Raw genomic sequence first — 24,828 nt, 5'->3', positions numbered from 1 at the left:
AACCCTGACTGAGGAGCACTTGAGACCTTCTTGTACTAAGTACAGCAGGTACAGTAGTATTTGGTGCATCAAAATGGGATTTAGTCCTTCATTCTTGCATCATGCACAGAAGCTCTTACACATAGTACAGTAAGTTATTTTTCATTGCTGGTGCCTGTACCTGTGCTAGTATTGCTCTGCAATCTGTTGGGGTGTCAAGATGAGCCAATTCTAAGGGACCACAAACCAAGCTGTCGGGTGTCATGATTTCAAGTTGTGCTGGAGTACCTAGCCACTGTACCTGGAGAGAAGTCTGGAGTAGTTCTTCAGCTGAATCAATGGGTATCCGATATCCAGATAGCTGAATTACATCTGTGTACTAACGCTGATGCTGCCATGCCAGGGCAATCAGTATCAGTGAGCAGTGTTCCACTTTGGCCTTCCTCACCACTTTGGCAATGAGGGGAAATGGCAAAAAGGCATAGGAAAAATGTTCAACCATGTTAACAAGAAGACAGTACCCTGACTGCCGGAACCTGCTTGCATAATACAGCTGTTTCTTCGTATATAAAATAACAAACCCATCCAGTTTCAGATGGCTAAATTTTTCAAAGATATGGTGCAGCTTATCTTGATGATGTTCCCACTTGTGGCAATCTGACAGGGAGCAGTGTGTTTCTGGACCACTGGTAGGTGTTCTATGAAGACCTCCAACATTTTAGCTATGGCCCAGTTCCAGAGCAATTGTAACTCTTCAGAAAGACAATGGGACCCTGTGCCTCCCTCTTTGGCAATATAGTAGATCGAGGTTGTGTTTTAATCTTGATTAAAAGACTTCAGAACACCACGAGAAACAGTCTGTTTATCTGTAGATTCAAGATGTTAATTTTGGAGCGATTTTTCTTCTTTTGACCCGGGGTCTCTGGTGGATAGTTCACTCATGTGAGTTCACCAAACACATTTGTTGTCATCACAATTCTATTCTCTTTAGGCTAAAACAGAAGGCATGCATTAAGGTAGTCTGGGAACCACCACCACAGCAAAGCTTGCTTGAGGTGTCTGGACACCACTGTTGTATCTTGCTGGTTTAGCTCTTGTCAAAGTGGCCTCATCTGAAGCTGGAAGGTGGCACTATCCCTGTTAAGGATAGCGTTACATAGTTCTTTGCAACAGATGCTCTTTGTCGAAGCTTAAGAGTTTGCAGGTAGGTGACGTTTGGACATTTAGTGTCAGTTCCAGCTGATGAAACAGGTTGATTCAAGCTGTCATGGAAGCCAGTGGATAGGCACTTTATGAATATCTGGTGGTGCATTTCAGCCTAAAGGCATTGTTTTGAACAAGTAATGATGCCCTGCAACACAGAATCATACCGCCAGTTGTGGATAAGAACATGGAAATAGGTATCCTGTAGGTCTAGAGAAGTATGGAGCTCCCCTTCTTGAAGCAAGCAAAGAGATTTCTGCAAGGTGACCATCCAAAATAATTGTTTCTTCAGAAAAAGCTCTTGGAGTGGCAGGATAGGACTCCATTCTCCTATTTTCTTAGTCACCAGGAAGAACTTGTAATAGAAACCCAGATTCTTTTGGGACTTCAGCACCTTCTCGATTGATCTTTAAGGTGATGGAGAAGAAATCCATTAGTACAACTGGTGTTCTTTCCTTTGTAGATGATCACAACGCTTTTCCAGAATTACAGGGTGTACCCAGATTACACGATTCGAAGCATCTACCAATTGGAGGTAATCTGGTCCCATGCAGATGCTAAGCACAAGATCCCCCACTATGGTCTGTATGAAGTTTAGCAGCAACAATGACAAGTCAAATGTGTTTGGGGATTTACTGAGAGCGCAATGGAGAGGAGCCCCTCCTCGTACCCAATGATTTTTGCTGACCTTGACAGTCTTGGTCTCTACTTGAAGCACAGTCTTGGTTATAGAAAGACTACCATGAGGGGAACTATGACCTTGTCTACCCTATTGGTTGTAGGCTCACCTATAAGCTGCAAACATCTACAGCCATAAAAGTATGTGGAAGAAACATACACTGTAGGGCTCCTAGCAATTGGGCTTTGTCAGAGTTTACTGTTTTGAAGATCATTTTTAACAGGCTAGCCATGCAAAGTGTGCTCATCAAATAGCATGTCAAATATCTTTACTTGCCCCTTAAGACGCAAAGAAGTGGATCCGAGAATTCCTGGTCTCCTGAGCACCACAGCTCCTGCAAGCTATTGAAAACAAGCATTAGCATCAACAATTGCTGCATCGACTATGGAAGTTAAAATGTTAAACCCTACTTTAACTGTGGCCTTATCCTCCTCTCTTTCGTCATCAGTGATCAAGTATACAAGATATGTAGCAAAATATTTAGTATCAGAGCAGCTTAAGCTGGCCAGATAATTTGCTATCTTTATGGACGTCACAGCCATGGAAATGCCTCTTTGGTTAAGATATATATATGCCAACCATTTGAGTGGAATTTGTGGACACACAACTAGGTGTTGTCAGATTCTTTGACTTCCTCTGGGTTGTTGTTGCCTAGTTTAAAGTGGGTGTTTAAATACATGAGAACAGAGTGAGGTTCCCAGTATCTCTTTTCAAGGTATAGCACCAGCACTTGTACTGCGACTAGTGTTTTAATCAGCATTATCACTTCCTTCCAGATATGATTCAGGATAAGAATGGACTCTTGTCGTCTTTCTGGGTTGTTTTTTGAAGACATACAAAAAACACTGCTGTTCCACTGAAGACATTGGAAGGTTGAACTTCTCTGCCACTTATGTTAACAGGACATGATACCAGGCAGTATCATCCGACAGTCTGGTTGAGAGAGGGCCTTTCCTTCTTTACATAAGATGATATTCCTCAATTCTTACTCATCCTGGCAGACATCAACATCCTCTTACTCTTCATCCATGGCCTCACTTTTCTCCTACAAGTCTGTGTCCTGATCACTGGTGAATCTTCTTCCTTCATATCTTGCAGCATTCAAAGTACATATGAGGTACAGGTATATGTGACTAAGGAAGGGATTGAATATGTTGCTGTGGTGGTCCTGGTGGAGGATCCTGTGAAGGTGTGTCACCAAGTAAAGTGCTAATTTGGTTTGATCATTATAACATCTTTGATTCCATCGCACTTCAGATTTACAGGAATGTGTGCTTCATTTTTGCTTTCCAAACAACTCAATGTGTACAGTTCATTTACAGGTGTTTACATTGTTCTGTGTTATAAAAATGACATCCTACAGCCCTGCCTGTCACACTAACTGTACCCCAGCAAGACAGTCATATAATTTACTTAACTTTTCATTCTCCAACTGCAAAGTGAGAAAGGGTTGTAAACTGATGATCCCTATGTTAAAAAAAAAAACAGCATCCCATTTTTGGTCTGCTGCGAAAGTCCAAGAGATAAATAAAGATGCCTTTAATTGCTATATTTATCCTGTCACATTTGCTGCGCTTCTAAGACAGAGGTCAAATGAGCCTATGTCTCCTGACACATGGCTGCTTTTTTTTTTTTTTAACATGGGGATTGGTTTACAGACTGCTCTCACTTTGTAGTGAGAGAAAGAAAAATAAAGTTAATAACGTGAGTTATCTTGCTGCAGAACAGCATATGTGTGCACCATATAATACACCTCGTTTCCTCACAGCATTCATCCCACTCATCCCTTGTGTAGCAAAAAGCTGAAGTCCACAGGCATCATTGGTCCACAAGGTTAGAATCTGCAGTTTCTCAACGGTGCCTTTGAATTATTTTTTTGGAAGCAGGAGCAACTGCATTTTCACATGGAGGGTTTCATTCCTTATGCTGTCTTACTGAACAGCTACCCTTTTCTCTTAGTGCCCATGACTTTTGTTTCTTTTTTTAAAGCATGTTCCCTTATTTTAGTTTTTGCCTGAAGGGCCTCTCTCTTTGTAGAAGAAATCGTTCAACTTACAGTAGTGATTTAAGTAAGATTACTGTGCAGGGATAGCAGCATTGTCTGATGCAGAAAATAATGTAATCTCATGTTGTGGCCAGGCAAACTGATTTTCTCCTCCCTAATGTATGAGGCACATAAGGATTAGGTTATTTACACTGTAAGCATCTGTTTGTGGAATGTAGTGCTGTACATTCACATGCTCTGCATACTCCTGCCATCTAGTGCTGGGTACAGTGTGGTGCAAGTTGTTTTTGTGTTCTGAGTCTCAAGATCGAGTGACTCCTCTCGGTGATATTGCTCATGGGCATCGACTCCTTTGCTAGATTGTTTTCTCGCAGGCGGGTGAGAAAGGAATGGAAGGAAGAAAAGTATAGGGAAAAAGATGTCCAAACAATGTAGAAATACATATGTACAACTATATACAAATATAATGTAACTGCAACGGCCACAGGAGTCTGGGGAGGAGGGAGGGCGCATGTGAATCTACAGCACTATATGACATGAACAGATGCTTGCAGGGTAATTAACATTATCTGTTCAATGGCATGTGTGGCTGTGGATACACATGCTCTGCATAGACCGTAAAGCAATCCCACCATAAAGCGGTGGCTAGCCTGTGGGAGTTGCAGTTGTCTGAAAAGGTTTACGTAGCACTGCCTGACCTACATTAGCTTGCTGGTTTACTAGGACATCCACACAGTAGTGCTTTGTGAATGCGTGCGGTGTAGACCAGGAGCTGCCTTACAGATGTCAGCTATGGGAATGTTACCCAGGAAAGCCATAGTAGGGCCCTTTTTTTTAGTAGACTGAGCTCTGGGAGAAACGGGCACAATTCTCTTAGCCTTAACATAGCAAGTCTTTCTGCATTTGACTATCCATCTGGCTATGCCTGATTTACATATGGGGTTCCCTTTATGTGGTGGAGAAAAAGCCACAAAGAGTTGTTTGGTTTTTCTAAAATCTTTAGTTCTGTAATTTTAAAACATGAGTGCCCTTTTAGCATAAGGCACGTGGAGGGCTCTTACTGCAACAAAGCCAAGTTGAGGGAAGAAGACGGGTAATTCAATGGACTGGTTTATGTGAAACTGAAAAACCACTTTAGGGAGATACTTAAGAGCTCGTATGAAGGATAACTTTATCCCTATGGACCAGAAAAAAAGGCTTTTTCAAGATTAATGCCGGGAGCTCACTGATACCCCTTAGGAAGTGATGGTGAATAGGAAAGCCACTTTCCATGAGAAGAACTGAAGTGGACATGAATGGAGTGGTTCAAAAGGGGGACCCATGAGTCCGGTGATCACAATGTTAAGGTTCTATGATGGTGGAGGGGGTACCCTGGATGGAATTACCCGTTTGGCCTTCCATTAAAGCCTTAATCACTGGAATTCTGTACATGGAACATGTTGTCAGCTATAGCTACAAGATGTAGTTGAATGGTAGAGTAGGGTAAATTTACTTTTTGTAAGTGAAGCAAATAGGAAATGATCTCGAACTGTAGCTTTCACGGGATCAATACATCTGGGTTGGCAGTAGCATACAAACTGTTTCCATTTTGCAGCATTACAGGCTCTCGTTGTGGGTCTAAGGGCTTCCTTGCGAATGTCAATACATTCTCCAGGCAAGCCTGGGTAGCCAAACACTATGACCTGAGGAGCCACATTGCAAGGTTGAGTGACTTGGGGTCTCGATGTCTGATTTGTCCTTGTTGTTGAGTGAGAAGGTCCCCACTTTGCAAAGTATGACTGAAGGACTTATGGGTGGACCTCCCACTCATGGACTTGTGCATCCTGCTGAGCAGGTCCGCAAAGTCGTTGTCCGTTTCAGGCACATACTCCACCACTAGGTGAATGTGAAGGGTCCACTTCCATATGGTCTGAGAGAGTTGAAGAGCTGAGAAGATCGCCCCCCCCGTTTTTGTAAGTAGTATATGGCTGTCATGTTGTACGTACGGACTGAGACAACCTTGTAAGACAGGTGAGGAAGGAAGGCTTTCAGTGCTAGGAATACCGTCTGAAGCTCCAGGTACTTAATGTGTAGGGACTGGTGATTGGTACCCCAGAGGCCCTAGACTGTGAGATCTTGAAGGTGAGCACCCCACCCTGTCCGTGATGCGTATGTGGTCAGTGTGATCTGAGGCACAGAGCCTAGAAAAGGCCGCCTCTTTCAAAGGTCGTTGGGGTTACACCATTGCAGAGAAGGGTGAGTGTGGCAGTCTAACAACACTAGATCTTCCAGGTGACACGGTGACTGAGATCACTGACGAAACAAACATTACTGTAGGGGAGGAATGACGGCGGGCGCAAACCAATCGCAGTTTGCACCCATTTCAAATGGGTGCTAACACTTTCGCAAAAGGGAAGAGATCCCCATGGGACCCCTTCCCCATTGTGAATGTCACTGCAAACATTTTTTCAGAGCAGGCAGTGGTCCTGTGGACCACTGCCTGCTCTGAAAAAATGAAACGAAAACGTTTCATTTTTCGTTTTTGTTATGCATCTCGTTTTCCTTTAAGGAAAACGGGCTGCATTACAAAAAAAAAAACTGCTTTATTGAAAAGCAGTCACAGACATGGTGGTCTGCTGTCTCCAGCAGGCCACCATCCCTGTGAGGGCCGCCATTCGCGAGGGGATCGCAAATTGCGACCCACCTCATGATTATTCATGAGGTGGGCATTTGCGAAGCCCTTGCGAATCACAGATGGTGTCAGGGACACCATCCTACATTCGGATTTGCGACTCGCAATTTGCAGGTCGCAAATCTGAACCTACCTACATGTGGCCCCAAATTCTTAAAGAAAGTCACAAAAGTGCACCCATGGTATATGTCGTACACCAATAAAATATTTGTGAACTGTATTTTAGCATGGGTAAATACGATGTGTAGATTTGCTCATGTGAAAATCTACTGAGCATTTGCAAGTTCATTTTCCCTCCAGCCACTTTCTTCCCAACCCTGGAAGAAGTTCTAATTCTGCCATTGTCAGGAGTAAATGTCCAACCTTTCTTATTATGGGAAAATATTAGAGAGAAGCTGGTAAAAATCTTTAAAACATGCAGGTTAGTAGGTTTGCAGACTCAAAGGCATTCCAGCCCTGGAACTATTGCTTACTGCTTCCTCCAGCCCCAGTATTCAGATCTGCAGAAAGGTGGCAAAATAAGGAAATTGCTACAGTAGGGATTGAAACTGCAAGTATTCAAGCCCTACTATGGTAGTAGCCCTGGCATAATCAGAGAGGCTATTATCAGAGCACTTACATAATGAGAGTGCTGCCATAATTTGTCGCCACACTACATGGCACCAAAGGGACAAGTAGATCTTTTTACAGGACAAGTAGATTTGAGAAGCAACCTGTCCCGTGGACAAGTAGATATTTTAATAAATTCCACACCCCTGAGATGTCTGGGGTGTCATCCGGCATCTTCTGTGCCATCTCCAGCCTACAAGCGTCTTTTTTGACAGGAACGACTTGCAAGCGCTGCAAGCGTCGCAGTCGGCCTAAGGATGGTCCGGAGAGAGGCAAAGGTTGCACATGAGGTGTTAGTCAGTGTGAGGGAATTTAGCGTGACACCAAGGACAGGAAAAGAATGGAGTCCGTTGCATCAGGGAACCATTTCCATTGGAGCAGGAGTCACATAGAAGGTAGGCCCAAGTGGGTGCAGGCGCCCTAAGGGTGGTCAAATAGAGCCTGAACCAACAAATCGATCAGAGTGCTAAGATGGCAGAAAAGCGAACAAAACAATACCATCAACTAAGGATGGAAAAAGATTAGAAATTTCCAAATCAAAGAGTCATTAGATGGAGTGGAGGCACAAATGTTCAAACCCAATAGTGGAGAGAAAACAATCTAACAAAGGAGTCGATTCCCATGCGCAGTATCACCAAGAGTCGTCGTCATTTGATTTCGTGACTCAGAATACTCATTCTAAGAAAAACAACCTGCAACACTCCAGACCCAAGACTAGACGGCAGGAGCATGCAGAGCATGTGTATTTACAGACACACATGCCATCGAACCATTTTCAGAAGTCTCACTAGCGTTGAAATACTTCAAATTAAAAATAATTATTTTAATTTTATTGTATTCCTTTATTTCAGAATACGGTTCGTAAATTTAACTTAAGTTCAGCCAGTGAACATGTTTCACAGTGAACCAGTTCTTCAGGGAACCACAGATATTTGAACCTACAACCCAGAGTCTTCAGTCACAATTCTGAATTACTTTACAATGGTAAAGTATCCATCCTCATTATAACCAGTGATCAGCAAAACAGTGGTATTAAGGACACCAAAGTTGGAGAACAATAATTTCAGGTAAATAGCCTTTTATTCCCAAGCACTGGATCATTCATAGATTCATATATTTGAATTAAATCTATCAAACAAGTACATGGGAAAAGGTGAGAATAAGGATAGACTTAATCAAATAACTGCTAAAGCATCACCTGTCCTAGATTTGCACCAGACCAACGGTTAAGGAATTAATACTTGGCAAAGAAGTAGATCTGTAACTTTGCTACCCTGCTGATCTCCTTGACTGGAGTTCTAGCAAAGTAATATGTTGTTGCACCCACAGATCTATTAGAGTGAACTGTGACACAAACCAAAGCATCAACACCACCCCAGATCTTGTCTGGAGTAAACCAAGTGCAACCTAAGTAACATGTAAAAACAACTTATTGAGACTATTTGCCTTGTAAGGGAGTGGCACATAGACTTACCCTAAGCTTTCTGTTGCATTACTGACTACACTGATGCACAGGCGTGTGCAAGGTGGCCCAATTTCAATACAGAAATAACAATCTGCATGAACAGTTAAATAACTTTCTTAGTACAAATCCATCAACATTGATTTTCTGTACGTGCATTGCTGCTGATTGGCTACACCGAGTGCTTCATAAGGTATATCGCTGTTCACACTTAGCAAATTCATTCATTCAAGCTTTCTTCCTGTATCATGCAACAAGTGTGTCTTTTGGGAGCTACTGTTGTGTTATGTTGTTATGAAGGCCATCAAGAGGAACTAATTTACGTTACTGATGTTAACTACATTAACTGATTGCAATTTGCCTAATGAAGACTTCTTTGAAAAGGAAATAATACAGAACAAGGGATTTATTTCTGAAGGAAACAAAGGCACTACCATTGCCGAAACAAAATATCTAAACTTAAAATTTTTTAATGATTACTCTGATTATTGTAAATATTATAAGTGCCTCGATTTCGGAATAACAGTTGTAATACATATTTGGATAAACTAGTAGATGGATAGATGAACAAGCATCAGAAATGCCTTTTACTCTACCTTTAAAGAAATGTTGTATGGTAAAGTGAAGCATTACAAGTAAATAGCATGAGACTAGAAATGCATTTGCATGGAAGCAAATAATGATAGAATAACATTAGTGTAGGTTAGGTGAAAATGTCAAGTGACAGTTGCTGTGTTAAGCCAGACCTAAACATTCATGTAGGTTAGTGACTGCCCTCCTACTGTGCTCCCTCCAGAGAAAAAAACAACATGCATTATCCAGGTATTTGACACTTTAATAGCATTCCAATGTCATATGTGTGCCCTTCAAAGTTCAAGCTTAGACAGCTGGATAAACATAATGATCACAGCTGCATGGAGGGCAAGCACTTTAATTTTTGTGTAAGCACATCTGCCCAATCAAGACATGTACTTCTCGCTCCTAACATGTGGGGGGAGTCAAAGTCCCCCGCTAGTGGCGCTCACATAATTTTCTGGTGACAACTTCACTGTAAGCTAGATCCTAAAAATATAAGGCAAAAATGGTGTGGAATTATGGGTAGAACGATCAAGGATTTGAACTGAGGCCACAATGAGAATTTTTTTAAAAACTTTATGTAGTACGTATGCAAAATAAAAGTTACTCATGCTACCTACCAGATTGGTCTACTGTGATCTGGCAAAAAAAAAAATCAAAGGAACCAAAATAACCCCAGAGGAGGGAAGGTGTAAACTGAAGTGATTGTGTATTATGGTGCAAAACTAGTCCCTGGAAGAGAAGCTGGAGGACTGGCTTGGACCAAATGTGTAATCCAATGGACATGTTCATGTGCTGTATGGCTCAAACTGGTGCCATCAGAATCATAATAAACAACTTTGTCATAATTTTGCAAAAAACTCTGGAGCTAAGTGGGTTGGAGGAAAGATGTAAATAATGTGCCAAACCAGCTTATGGAAAAAGCCACATGAGTCTCTGAACACCTCGACTTTTTGTACCTAACATGATCCATGCAGTGCCTCCTTTTCTGAAGCAGATCATTGGTCAAATGCTAGCTGCCTTTCATGATTCTGCAGTGTCCTCGTAGAAAACAGGGACTGCATCTTCCCCCCCTTTGAAGATAAAAACGAATTGGTCCCCCAGGAAAGAAAGTGATTCAATAGTAAAAAATTAAGGATCTTTGAGAAGAGCTCCAGATAATTTACTCACAGTTGACATAAGGTATACAATTCTGACCAGTGAAACCCCTGAGGGATGTTGAGTTCTGTGATATCAGTGGCCAGAGCTTGGGTCACATAATGAGGTACATAAACTGAATATAGTGCGAGGAAATAATTCAAGCAGATGAATCTGTGAAAGATCAAATGCTGAATAATATATTAGGTACAATTTTCTTTATTTAGACATACTTCACCTGTCAAGTACAATGTTTAATTCTTGGTTAATTATGCTTCAGAGGTTCCCAGCTTAAAATATGTGGCCAGTATCCTAAAACTGTATTAACCACAGAAGACTCCAAGCCTGATGAGAGAGAATAATGTAAGCAGGTGAATGTTTGAAATGCTGTAACTTCTTAGCTACAATTTGTCCTTCTAACACTTACCCACACAGTTTGCTAGTTATTATTTAGGTCTACATTCATAATTAGGGGGGTAGGTTCGGGGGAGGGGGTCCTGGTCTGTTTTTGTTCTTTTTCATTAGTCAACTACCTTGGTGGCAACAGACAACTTTCTGTGACAATGAGAACATTGTTTTTCTTTTTTCTGCTAGAGGAGGAAAAGTTGCCTACTACAGCCAGTACATAGGTCACAAAACGCTCAATCAAACAGAAACAAATACCAATGGATCTTCTGAAAGGTATCTCTGAAGAGTGCATTTAACATGGGAGTGTGTGCAGTAGTTACACATTACCCCTTATACAAGCAACCAAACTAATGAGGCTGCGAACTGCTAAAAACACTTTTAGAGAAATAGTGGCACTCTCAGCACTGTACATTTCCATTCCACGACTAGCGTTTTCATGCTGAATGACTAAGGAGGGGCCACAAATGACTAATTTATTCTTGTCTGTCCCATCAGACCACCAGTTCATCTGCTACGGCTCTCAGTAATATTTACCCATGTCAACGTCACTTTTGTCTGAATCTTTTTCTGACTCGCCCTCTTTGCTTTTATCATCCTCTTTCTTGGAAGGGTCACCCAGTTTCTCCCTTGTATCATCCTCTGTTATGCATTCTCTGGGGGGTTCCTGTGTCAAAACAATCAAATGGCTAATTAGAGTAGAAGAAAGTGGGGTGGATGGAAGAATCATGAAAGTAGCATGTAAACAAATCATCAAGTTCCAGAGAGACTAGGATATCACAGTACCACACATTAAAGGATGAAGAGCCTGGACTGAGTGAGAGGAAAACATTGGTACTCATACATGACTCAATAGTCTGGGCAGCCATGGGTTTTTAGAGGGTTGGAGAACTTAAGCAACTACAAAGACTGGTTTTGTTGAAGGTCTCAGAATAAAGTGGAGTTGTGGAAACTTGGCAGACAGGAGCTGAAATATTCAGAAGGTTTGACAGGGACTTCTCAAAGGTTAGTGGATCTAGAGGAGCAAGGAAGGGAAAAGCACTGGAGCTTTGTGAAAGACAGGGGAATACAAATCTTTGGAATTCGATCTTTTTGAAGCTACAAGATACAGACTAAGTGGAAGACAGTGAGATGAGGGAATGGCATCAGGACAGGTGGGGGGGCTATGGCAACAATAAAAATTAGAGCTGAGAGACCATGGAAGTCATGGGCTTAAGGGATCCTGTAAAGCAGAGGTCAGGGGGATGAGGTAGAGGGACTTATTCTTTTATTCAAGGCATGAACAGGATTCTTGGAAAAATTTGAGGCCTCTCAAAATTCATAAAGAACAGCTTCTCAAAAATAAGAAGCTTGGTAGCTTGCAGGGTAAAGAGGACTTCATCAACTTATGGTGTGGGGGTTTATTAGATAGCTAAACAAACCAGATGCTTGCTTGGAAGTGGTTGCAGGTGCTGCTTGAAGACTGGAAGCACACATCCACTACATTCTAGGAGTTTCTGCATTTTGCAGTAGTGAAGCAATCGGAGTTCTGCCCCAGAAGTTTTACTAGTCCCTGAACAGGGTACCTAAGCATTTAGTACTGTCCACTGCACAAATATATGCATGGGCTCTGCCACATAGCTATGCATTAGATGTGTTTCACCATCATCTTGCTGGGACCAGTGCACGTTCCTGGGATGTTTTCTATCCACACTCAGAGGGTCCATCCAGTGTACGGTAAAAAAGCTTCTCTCTTTAAATACTCCTCCTTCACTAACAATACCCTATTGACCAATCCTGAATGCTGCTTTGTTGACATATGCTTAAGCTTTGAGACTTATTGTGACATTAATGACAGTATGGCCCCTTTGAATGGCAGGATCTTTAGTTACAGACTAACAGATGCACCCACTTACTTTGGTTTCCTTCTTTTCCTCGATGGGCGGTGGTTCTGCACGCGTCTCCTCTACAGCAGTCTCTTCTAGTGAGAAAAGAAGTGACAAAAGATTGCATGATCCGTGCAGCTCAAAATAAATTTACAGACCCTAATGGGAGTAAAGAAAAGAGTTTTGTAGAGGTACAAAATGCAGCTCCTAGTGATGAAGTGCATCTGTGCTCCAGAGAGGCTGCTCACAGAAATAATAAATACATTCAACAAGCATTGGCAAAGCCAACAGGTAGCTCATATACGACAGCTACTGTCTTTGTCAATGTGTTTTAGCCATGTTATACACCCCCTTGGCTGCTGTTCAGGATGGCTAAATGTTAGTGGTCAGAGTGAGCAGAGCAGCGCAGATTGGGCAGAGCGGCGCAGAGTGACAGCATCGGCACAGTGTGTTGTCGGGTGATGTAGAGTACAGTGTCAAAGTGGAGTGTCACAGAGTGCTGCAGAGTAGAGTGTTGCAGAATGGAGGGGCATAGTGCAGAGTAGTGTTGTGGAGTAGCGTGGGGAGCAGCAGCGTCGAGAAGAGTGTTGCAGAGTGGTATGGAGTGGTATGGCGTAGGATGGCGTAGAATGGAATGGTGAAGAGTGTCAGACTGGAGTGTCACAGAGTGGTGCAGAGTGTGTCATACAATGGAGAAAATTGGCATGGAGTGGCGTACAGTGGAGTAGTGTCACTGGCGTAAAGTAGAGGGGTGTAGAGTGTTGCAGAGTAGAGTGGCATAGTGTCCTGGGGTTGAGTGGAATGTCAGAATGGAGTAGAGTGTTGTTGAATAATGTGTCATAATGTGTGAACTCAGTGCTCATGATGATTAGAGGGCAAATTATAAGGGAAGAGACTAGGAAGCTTGTGCACTCCAGTTGCTGGGTGGGTATAGACTGGCTGAAAGCCTTTCCGTGGCCATGAACTGGGTCTGGCAAGGGACCATGAAAAGGCCCAAAAACCTAGCCAATTTCCTTAAAGCACTTCAGCGATGAATCTGCCTTGTCTTTAAAGAGACAGGAGCCATTAAATGGCATGTCCATAAGCGATGCTAGGACATCCCTTGAAAAAACAGTTGTTCTAAGCTGTTGAGGAAACTATTCTGCCCAGTGAGTCAGTAGGATTGAGTCAATATCTGATTATGAGCTCAGCTGCATTTCTCCCGTTGGCAACAGCCTGGGAGAGTATGGACCAGGCCTCCTCTGGAACTGTAGGCAGCATCTGTGCAACAGAATCACATAGTGCATGAGATTAACAGCCAAAAAGGGAAACAGTGTTTACGGACCACAGTGCCAGGCTGGTGGAAGAAATCATCTTCTCCAAGGTATCCAGCTTCTGGGATTGCCTATCCAGTGGGGCAGTAGCAAATGTGTCAGGATTTACATGGGATATAGAGGATTGGACCACCAAGCTCTTCAGGGTAGGGTGTTGTGTGAGGAAATTGGGGTCCCCTTGGGAGGGGCAGTCGTGGTAGGCAATCTTCCTGTTCACGGGAGCCCCTGTGCTGGGCTTGGACCTGGTCCAAACAGGATATTGGTACAAGCTTCATTGAAAGGGGGATGCGTTTCATAGGGGGTCATTACGGCTAAAGCACCTCCGTCAAGATGTTCGTCTTCACCGCCAAAGAAGGCAGGCTATGATCCAGGACCTCAGCCACCCTCCTCGCCACCACTGCAAAGGACACTCCCGTCTTCGTAAGAGGAGAAAGCATGTTATCTGGAGAAGTGTCCAGTCCACCGGCTTCAGCTAAGTCCTCACACCAGGCCATGTGTAGGTGTAAAGGTTGGCATTCCTCAGGGTCCAGCGACCCCTCCCAAAAATCCCAGAATCAATCCATAGGAATAGGGCTCAGGGTTGGCCTCGAAGGTATGGCTCCTGTCAGTGCCCGAGTGTGTGTCGGGGAACATCTCTCTGGCTCCATGTTGGAGTCGGGGATCAGAATGGGGAAGGTTGAGGTGGTACGGCAGGTGCTGGTCTGGACCAGTCTGTGGATTCAATGGGCCTGAATGGCAGTGGGCCACGACCAGTCAGCGTGGAACCAGTAGGGGCCCATCCCAAACCCGCAAGGCACGCTGGCAGGAACAGGCTGCTCAAATATAACATGTATGGCCTTATAAAACTTTGGGAACTGAGTTGGGGTACTCCACCTCCTGCAAACGTAGGGAGCTCGCAGCCGACCAAGGCGCTGGCTCAATCGCAGAGCAGGCCTTGAATGTCAACACTTCCTCGTCGGCTGATGGATAAGGTGAAGTCGAAGACATCTTCGACATTACTTTTTTAAATTCTTGTGGCGCTTACTCAAGTGGCCCAACGACTTGGAATGCGATGAGGATCATAAACCCAGCAATTGATCCCAGGATCTTTCTCTTGAGCAGGTTGAAGAGTGGCAGCATTGCTCGTTGGCCAGCAAGGAGCTTGTGGAATCGCTCATGCAAGGTCTTGGGGTGCATGGAGCCGCAATCGACGTGGGTCTTTGCTTTGTGGTCGCGTTCCAAGCACCAGAGGCAAACAAGGTGCAGGCTGTCACCAGCATCTGTTGATGACAGGAGCCACAGGGCTTGAAGTCAGCCTTTGTAATGGACATCCCTGCAACACCAATGAGAAGAATTCTCTAAACAGAACTTCGACAAAACGTAAACCAAAAACTGTGAAAAAAGTGACTGAAAGGGTAGCTCTCCCCGGATCTGTGCTGACTGGCTCAGAAAGAAAAGATCTGATGTCAGCGTGCTGGGATGGCACCTATATAGGCACCGAACACATCACTTCTAGCGTTGATGACACCAACAACGCGGAGCCAAATGACGCCACCTACTGGCACACAGGTTATTGCTCAAGAAAAATTTCCAGATCGAGTCAAACACCTGGGGATAATTCTAAGACAAGGAATTTGCAGGTGGAAGTATCTATCAGATGACACCCTTACCACCCAATAATACCCTCATACCTTAAAAACACCCTTACCACCAATACCCCACCCACCTCTAAACATATATACACACACAAATATACAAACACTCATACACTTACCGTGTGATTTAAAGGCATGTGTTGTACAGGCATATTTGTGGTGAAGGCTTGCGTTGGAAAGGCAATGAATAGTAATGGATGAATGGTACAGCAGGAAGCTGTAATACCCGCGTTGTAAAGGCGGTTTTCCATTTTGGATAAACCTCTGACCAGGGAGGGGTGAGTGTGAATAAATAACAGACACCAATGTTAGAGAACTGGAATGACAGGTAAATTATTTATTTTCCCACATTGGACCTTTTATATATTCACCTGCTGGAATCAGAATAGCAAGCATTACACATTACAAGGGTGCCCCTGCACAGAGTGCAACAGTTGATGCCAGGCTTCTGGCAGAATGTGGCCTCACTCTTTCATGGAGGGGATGCTTGGCCTGACAGAAAGTGACGCACGGTGAGAGCAAAGTAGCTATCCCTTGTTTGGACAAGGCATGACGTCTTCGTGGTTGACCAAACAACACAAACAGCTGATCTGATGGGCGCAAGTCCTTTGTTTTGACTTCGCAAAATCTGAAACATCTACATAAGTTCAAAGAATGCAAAGATCTTCAGACTGACGTAAATGGGTTAGGAAAGGGAGATCGGAAAATGACAGCCTCACTTAAGTTTGTAGGGATCCTAGGTATACATTTTGGGTTGTTCCTGAGGATAATCTTTTCTATCATGAATCATTAAAAGGTTCCCCAATGCGTAAATCTCTCCCACCCTCCTAGCAAATGTTAGAGCTAGGAGGAGCACTGTTTTCCATGAGACAAATTTCAACTCTTCCTTATGAATCAGCTCAAAAGGAAGTAACACTGAGGAACTAAGGATGGTATTAAGTTCCCATGGAACAGGATGATATCAAAGAGGAGGAAATGCTCTGACAAGCCCTTCCATAAGCTGTTTTATTAATCTTTAGTAAAACACAGTAGATGTTGATCTTTTCTTTCTCTTAAATCTTGAGATTGCAGCAAGGTGGACCCTGACTGAATAATATTTGAGTCCACTCTTTCTAAATTAAACAAATAGGGAAGGATTTGATAAGGTTTTATTTGAAGTGGATGATGATAATTATTCCTGCACCAGATACAGAAACACATCCACTTGGAGTTGTTAAATCTTATCAGTCACTGGAGCTCGAGCCTGTGCCAGAATAGTTTTACATTCTTGCTGCAGATCTAAATTGTCAAGCTCTAAGTGGTCACGTGACATGCTGTGAAGTTCAGTGACTTATGATCATGATGGAGAATATTTCCATGATCTCTGCAAAGTATCTCGGAATGTACTTTCAGAAGAATGGCTGGATGTGTTGATAACTATACTAGACTGTAGTAGATTGCTGTATCAAAATTGGCTTGGTCACACAGGAGCAATGAGGATCTGCGCGCAATGGTCCATCTTCGCCTTACTCAACACCCTGTGGACCAGGGGAAAAGGAAGAAAAGTGTAAGCAAAGCTCTTGGACCAACTGATTGAAAGGGCAATTGCCATTGTCCTGGGGATGCCAAAATCTGCTTCTGAAGTATGGGCACTTGCTGCACGGACTGGCAAACAGGTTGATGATAGGGCAATCCCCACTGACTGAAGATTAATTCAGTAGCTTCTATTTTACTTCCCACTCGTGAGAATCTGAAAGCTGTCGACTGAGTATATCCGACTGATCGTTCTGGCAACCTGGCAGGTTCCACAGTAATGTCAATCTTTTGTGAGATGGCCCTATTTCACTGCAGCTGAGCCTTTTCTGAGAGGAAATGGGACCTTTGGCTATATAGAACATGGGCATTGTGTTGCCCATTTTCACTAGTACTGGTTGACCTATTATTCAGGGAAGGAAAGCTTGCAGGCCTAGATGTATTGCACAAAGATTGAACACACGGATGTGAAGTGCCTTTGCTGCATCTGACCACAGGCATCCGGTTGAGCGCTCATGTAGGTGAGCTCCCCATCCATTGTAAATATCATCTAGTTTGATGCAGGTATGGAATAAAGTCCTGCATTCAGATTTGCTGGAAGCATACAGCACAGCAATGCCTGCTTCAGCTTCCTAGTGGCTTGTTCTGTACCTTCCCAAACACCTTTGACTTGCTTCCATTGTAAATCCAGCTCCTGATGAACAGGCCACATGTGAAGCATCTAAAAAGATACAAGGAATACATGAGGCCATTAAACATATGAGGGTCTTTGTACTGTCTCACTGTTACTGACTGATTACTAGTGATGTTTCTTACCACAGTTTACACCTTTTTTGCCCTTTCTTGTGAAAGAAAAGCCTTTACCAATTGTCTGTTGAGTGATGCACCCGATAACTGAATTCTTGATTGGGGTTCCAATGCAATGGTGATTTTTCCCTGTCCAACATTAAGACTTGTTTTTTTAGGTTGATGTAGGCAGCGATAGATCATCTTGCCTCTTCCTTTGATGGTGCTTTGACGAGCCAGTCGTCAAGGTAATGAACACCTGATGACCTTCTTGTCCCAGGAAGGCAGCCACTGGAGTGAGACACTCAGTCTTTCTGATGAATAGGCATGAGTAAGTAAGCATCCGGAAGATCCAGGGAGGTCAAAGTCTCCTCCTTGCATCATTAGGAGTTCCTGTATTGTAACCATCCGAAAAGACTTTCTTCAATTCCAGGACTTGTCTCCACTGACCAGTTTTCTTTTTGATCAGGAAAACATTCTTGGTTTCTATGACATGGGGGATGGACAATCTTTATAGTGCCTTTGAGAAGGAGAAAATTAAGTTCTCTTTGACATTCCTGTAAATAGAGATGATGTTCATTTTTGGTAGGCTCACAGGGGGTCTTCACAATAAACTCTAATGTATGACCTGCAAGAACAATCTGCCTCTCCCATATGTCTGATGCAATAGCCTCCCAAGTTGGAGCAAACAGGGGAATTCCCCTCCCCTACCATCTGCTGAGTAGCAGATGGAAAAGTGAGTAAAGGCAAAGAATCAAACTTTCTTTTGTTTGTCAGTGGTATGTGACTGAGAGGTATTTTTGTTTCTTCCTGACAATCTCCGGGGTAAGAATGACTTTGATTACGGTTGTAGGAGTATCCATATTGTCTTTGGGGATAGTATGAACTTTGACTTCCATACTGGTTAAATCCTCCTCCAAACTTTTGTGATCTTCTTAAACCATGGAAGATAGACGATCCAAATCTTCGATACTTCATAAGACCCAAAGTTTTGGCCATATCTTTATAACGTACTTCGTGAGCCTCATCTACACGTTTACCAAAAAGAGAAAGTCTATCAAATGGCCTGTCTAAAATTTCTGACTGCACCTCAGGTGGAAAGGCTGTGGACTTCAGCTATCCTTGCCTTGTTAACACAATACCAAAACAAGTTGACAAAAGCCTGTATTAAAATATCCACAGCTCGATCAATAGTCAAAGAAGAAGGGAGATCTCCTTTCAATAGGATTGCGCTTGTGGTCTCCTTTTTATCTTCTGGCATGAGTTTAAGCAACAGTGCAATATAATGCCACATCTGGCAATCATAATGCTTTAAAATTGCCAACACGTTAGCTGACGTGATAAAGGTCACTGCCATGGATGAAATTATTTTACCAAAGTTATTTAAACGCCCACTATCGCCGTCAGGCTGACCAGAAGAAAATATAATCAGATTCTTGGATCTTCTTTGAGCTGCTGAAGAGAGAACTGATTCCAGTTTAGTATGCCTGGTGGGGCAAGCTGGAGTGGATTTTGAAGCTTTATACTTTTTCGACAGGCAAAGTATCACAGCTGGAACCATTACCTTAACCTTTATCAGCTTCAGGTCTTCTGGCCAGAAAATCTAAAATTGGTATTACTGTTACAGACTTCTGTGGCTGTTCTTTAAAATCATAAAGACAACCTTCTTGATCCGTGGACTTCATCAGTAGGTTTAACTTTTTTGTTGCTGTAGGAAACTGGAATTCTCTTTGCAGATGTCCCCCTACTTTTTGATCCCATTTGAACTAGTAGGTTTTCGACTGACATTGCACTGAAGTCTGCTAACCAGGCTTCAGAGCCAGTGTTCTTCCCTAAAAACTATAAACCCAATTGGCAAGGACTTTAGCACCCATGTAATCCCCTAGTAAATGGTACCCCGGTTTCTAGGGCATGGATGCTAAAAAGGGTTCCTAGGGCTGCAGTATGTATTATGCCACCCTAAAGAACCCCCATTCAAATTACATGCAGACTGCCACTGCAGAATGTTGAAATGGTGCAAACCCTGTGTGCAATTCCCAAATACACTGCCTGTCTTATATGTAACTCATCCCAACAGGAGGCCTTAAGGCAGGGTATATTATAATACATGTGAGGGCATACCTGCATGAACAGATATGCCCCTGTGATGTCTAGTTCTATTGCTAGATATTGCAAGTGAACAGGGAAGCCATCTTAAGATATATACTGGGCACTGGCCATCACAAGTTACCCAGCAACGTAATGGCCTTAATGAAACCTAGTGTGTTTGTTAACAAATACCTTGTCTTAATAAATCCAATACTGGCATCAGTATGAATTTATTATGACATGCACCCAGAGGGCCCCTTAGAGGTGCCCTCTGAAACCTACCAGTCCTCTAGTGTGCTGCCTGACTGGCATCAACCAGTCTGCCACCACAGATAGGTTTCTGACCCCCTGGGGTTGAGAGCCTTCGCTCACAGAGGCCTGAAACAATGCCTGCTCCAGGGGAAGGTGTGATCTCCTCCTCCAGAGGAATGGCTAGTAAATCAGCACATAAGGATTGGAGGCTTCAAAATCTCAGCTGCCTTTTGATATGCGGCCCTGGCTTCTCCAGACTCTGGGAATGCCACCCCCTGCCCTGAGGCCCATCTGGCAACAGGAAAGGCAGGAAATCAGCAACAGAGCAGGTGTGTTGCACATCCAGGCTAGTCACACCCCTAAGGTGGACTGCCTGATGATCTCCACTAAGGAAGGGTTCCACCATCTTATTTTTGGTGGAATCAGGAATTCTGGGACCAGGTTATGCCAACTCTGCACACAAAGTGGTTATCTAAGGGGAATAATCACCCCGAGCTAAGTAGTCCATTGGCTACTACCCTGTACCGCCCTTAATTGAGTGTTTAGGTGCCCCCGACACCAAGAACTCTGATTCACCCTACTACAAAAAGAATAAGGACAAAGAAGAGCCGAACTGCAAGAACTGTGGACTGGCTGTGTACTTGGTGCAAAACCCTGCCTACCTGCCTCCTGTCCTGACAACTGCAAAGACCCGACTCGTCCTGCAGCTGTGCATCCATCCAGAGTCTTGAAGGACTGCCTACACTTTGTCTTCCCCCATCAGCTTCTCCCTTGGAGTGGAGGAGCCACTTCTCTGCATCAGCAGGAACCAACCACGACTGTCCAGTTCTCCGTTTTGCTGACCATCAGCCTCGGATAGCCTGTCTTCAAGACACTGTGCCTGCTCAGAGCCCCCCTGAACCAATACCCAGAGTACGCAAGCCAGTTGCAAACACCAAGGCTTGTTTAGTGTCCAATCCAGACACCAACACCGCCAAGATTGACTTACTGACGAGGGACGTCAGCATCACCAAGGCCAGCACGGAGAGCGTCCCTGCGGTCTTATTTTCCCCTTCACCAGGTCGACCGCAAGAAGCGAGAACCTCTAATGCCAGTGACACGCTGCATAAGATACTGCTGCACTCGAGCCCCACAGCCTGATTCCGAGCCAACAAACAGAGCCCCTTGACCCAGACACCCTCAAGAACAGAGTCCTCCTTTGGGTTTAGCTGGACTGGTCCCTCAGTCCCCACTTGCAGCCCTTTTCTTTCAGGTACTGCTTTCATTGACTCCAACGCAGCTACCACCGCTAGGAGCACCTGGGCAAGTAACCCGAAACTGCTGGTGGTTCTCAAGACCTTGGTCCCTACTTAACCTAGGTCCAGAGAACAGTTCTGTAAGTCGACTGCAAGTGACCCTGTGCAGTAAATGTTTTCTCCATAGGATAACATTACCGCATTAAAGGCCCATGCCTCAACTCTGATAGCTGTAGTTTTTAAGTTTTGAAATAACGCTAACTCAAAAAGTACTTACCTGATCTTCAAGATCTTGGTGTTTAAATTAATATAAAAATCTATGCTATTTTTCTAAAAGGTTCTTGAGTTTCTTCTTGTGGCTCTCATTTGACTGTGTGTTCAACAAATGCTTAGCACTACCCTCTGACAAGCCTCGCCCACACTACCACAAAAGAGAGCATTTAGGTTTATTACTTTAATCTCTGTCAGCCAATAACGGTTCCCTGTACTATCTGCATAGCGTAATCTACATTGGTACACACCATAGATAGCTTCCTACAATAGCTCTTTCCATAAGAGAATGACATCTTGAAATATCTGTTGAGCCTGTGGAACAGGGATTTCATTCCATCTCCCTTGCAATAGGAACGTTCCATGCAACATAATTATGTCCCCCATCATCTTGTGAAAGTTCACCTTTCTCCTTATCCCTATCAAAATATATGGAGTTATTTGATCCATTATACTCCATGTCTTCAGACACTGGAAGGACAAATGGTTTTTGAACCATTTTAGGGGATGGCTCTCTTGGTGGTGGTGTGGAGGCAATGGCGACTGTTGTCGAGGAGGAGTAGAAGGTAAAGTATTATGTGGTCCAAGTGAATTATTAGTAGGATGCTGCAACAATATATTCTGTAAAGTTTTGATCATCTGTTGCCAAGTTAATAAAAAGGCCATAGGCACTTGAAATATGTCAGGATGTCCGTACTGTCAGGGTGAGGTATAAGACCTTGAAATATGAAGACTATAATAGTGTTTGTAATCACATTCTGAATAATATTTGTAGGCAAGTCACTTTTTTGCATGGTTACCCCCACTGTTAGAAATGGGGTTACTAGTTGGCAGTCAGTTTGCACCCTTTCCAAGTAGGGACGCTCACTCTACTCAGGATAAGGGAGATACCCGCTCAGATAACCCCTGCTCAGCCCCTTGGTAGCTTGGCATGAGCAGTCAGGCTCATCTCAGAAGCAATGTGTAAAGCATTTGCACATAACGCACAGTAACAGTGAAAACACTACAAAAGTACACCTCACCAGTTTTAGAAAAACAGCCAATATTTATCTATCTAAAACAAGACCAAATACGCTAAAAGTCCACCATACAGTAATAAATATATGAATTCTGCAAGATTTACTTAATAATACAGTTCACTGAAGTCGATAGCACCACCTGGGGTATCACGGCGTCGGGATCAACAAAACCAACAGTTCAGGCCAGCCGTGGCGTCGCAGGCTAGCTACGGTGTCGGGAAGACCCGCAAACAGTACCTTTTGAATTGCAGGGTATCATGATCCTCGCAGTGAGCTCTAAAGAGCGGCGTCACTGGCATTGCAGTGTCGATTCCAGAGTCGGTGCAGGAGTCGTCGGGCATTTGAAGTCACCCGCCTTACGGATCGAACTCCAGGCTGATGAAGTCAGGAGCACTGGCGTGGATTGCGTCTGGGCTGCGGTGTGAAGCGGGACGATGACCTTATTTCTATCTGCCCTCAAAGGGAATCTGCCCTTTAAATAACTTTAAAGGTACCCCCATGTTAACCTATGAGGGAGATAGGCCTTGCAAGGGTGAAACCCGAATGTGGCAGTATTTCACTGCTAGGAGTGTAAAACACACCAGTATATGTCCTACCTTTTAAATACACTGCACCCTAGCCCTGGGGCTACGAAGGGCCTGCCTTAGGGGTGCATTACATGTACCAAAAGGGAAGGTTTGGGCCTGGCAAGTGGGTACACTTGCTAGGTTGAACTGGAAGTTTAAAACTGCACACACAGACACTTCAGAGGCAGGTCTGAGCCATGTTTACAGGGCTACTTATGGGGGTGGCACAATCAGTGCTACAGGCCCACCAGTAGCATTTGATTTACAGGCCCTGGGCACCTCTGTTGCACTTTACTAAGGATTTACCAGTAAATCAAATACGCCAATCATGGATAAAGCAATCCACAGTACAATTTGCCTAGGGAACACTTGCACTTTGACACTGATTAGCAGTTGTAAAGTGCACAGAGCCAATAAACTAGCAAAAGCAGATCTGAAAAAATAGGAGGAAGAAGGCAAAAAGTTTGGAGGTTAACCCTGCAAAAAGAGCCATTTCCAACACCCACATTTTGCCTCTTTATCAGTGCGTTATACTGTTTTCACTGAGATCCTGGTAACCAGGACCCCAGTGATTGTGGTAAATCTGAACATAAGCACGGTTGGTATCAAACATGTCGGAATCATACCCCAATACCAATGCCAGTATTGGTGGCATGATTCCATGTATTCTGGAGGCTCCTTAGAAGACCCCCGGTATTGCTCCTACCAGTCTTCCAGGGCTTGCCGACAGCATACACTGCTGCAGCCCCTCAGACAGGTTTCTTCCCTCCTGTTGCTTGACCAGCTTAAGCAGGGGAAGGCAGAACAAAGGATTTCCTGTGGGAGAGCGGATGCAACACCCTCTCCCTTGGAAATAGGTGTTACAAGGCTGGAGAGGGGTAGGCTCCCCATGCCACCAGCTTACTTTGATGGGCACATTTGGCACCCTCCTTGCATATTCTGGTTTGCACCAATTCAGGGACCACTGGTCCCCGTGCTGATAAGAAACACACAAAGGAAAGGGGAGTGACAACTCCCCTCTCCAACTCCACCCCTAGGGTGGAGCCCAGAGCTCATCCAGGTGACTACTTGGTTCTGGCATCTTGGAACCAAGATGGGCAGAGGCCTCTGGGAGCATTTGACTGGGAGAGACAGGTAGCTGACATCAGAGGCCCTGCCTGATAAGTGGTCACTCCAAAGAGTGACCAAACCCTCTCTTTGGGTTATTTAGGGACTCCCTTGAGGGTGAGATCTCCAGATTTGTCTTGCAAGACTCCACCAGGACCTCTGTGCAAAGACATCTTCCGCTCCTGGCCTCCAGAGCCACTGCTGGGCTGCACTGCCGAGAAGCCTTCTCCTTGCAATATTGTTTCCATGGCTCCTTTCAGCATTCTGCAACATTTCCATGTCTGTGCATCCTCTGGGATCAGCAAAACTTCAGCTGCACCAAGAAGCAAGAAGGAATCTCCCTTGGAGTGAAAGAGTCACTTCCCTGCATTCGTAGGCACCCAAGGCAACTCCGTCCAGCTGGTGGGATCTTCGGTCCTCCGTATCTGCGAAGATTCTCCAACACAGGTGGTGGG

At 44.1% G+C, this 24,828-nt stretch overlaps 1 protein-coding gene across 6 annotated transcripts in view; it reads right to left on the bottom strand.

Annotated features, from left to right (window-relative positions):
• Positions 1–24,828, bottom strand: part of SMARCC2 (SWI/SNF related BAF chromatin remodeling complex subunit C2) — a 494,788-nt gene that overhangs the window by 144,523 nt on the left and 325,437 nt on the right. For all 6 annotated transcript variants that reach the window (XM_069230569.1, XM_069230570.1, XM_069230565.1 and 3 more), the window contains 2 exons: positions 12,622–12,686; positions 11,264–11,393 (listed from right to left, as the gene is read on the bottom strand). In XM_069230569.1, the coding sequence (XP_069086670.1) occupies positions 11,264–11,393; positions 12,622–12,686 (195 nt within the window). The remainder of the gene's footprint in view (positions 1–11,263; positions 11,394–12,621; positions 12,687–24,828) is intronic.

The sequence above is a fragment of the Pleurodeles waltl genome, chromosome 4_2 (assembly GCF_031143425.1).
Source record: "Pleurodeles waltl isolate 20211129_DDA chromosome 4_2, aPleWal1.hap1.20221129, whole genome shotgun sequence".
NCBI lineage: Eukaryota > Metazoa > Chordata > Amphibia > Caudata > Salamandridae > Pleurodeles > Pleurodeles waltl.
Note: the sequence above shows the minus strand (reverse complement) of the source record. Positions and strands in the feature narration are given on the sequence as shown.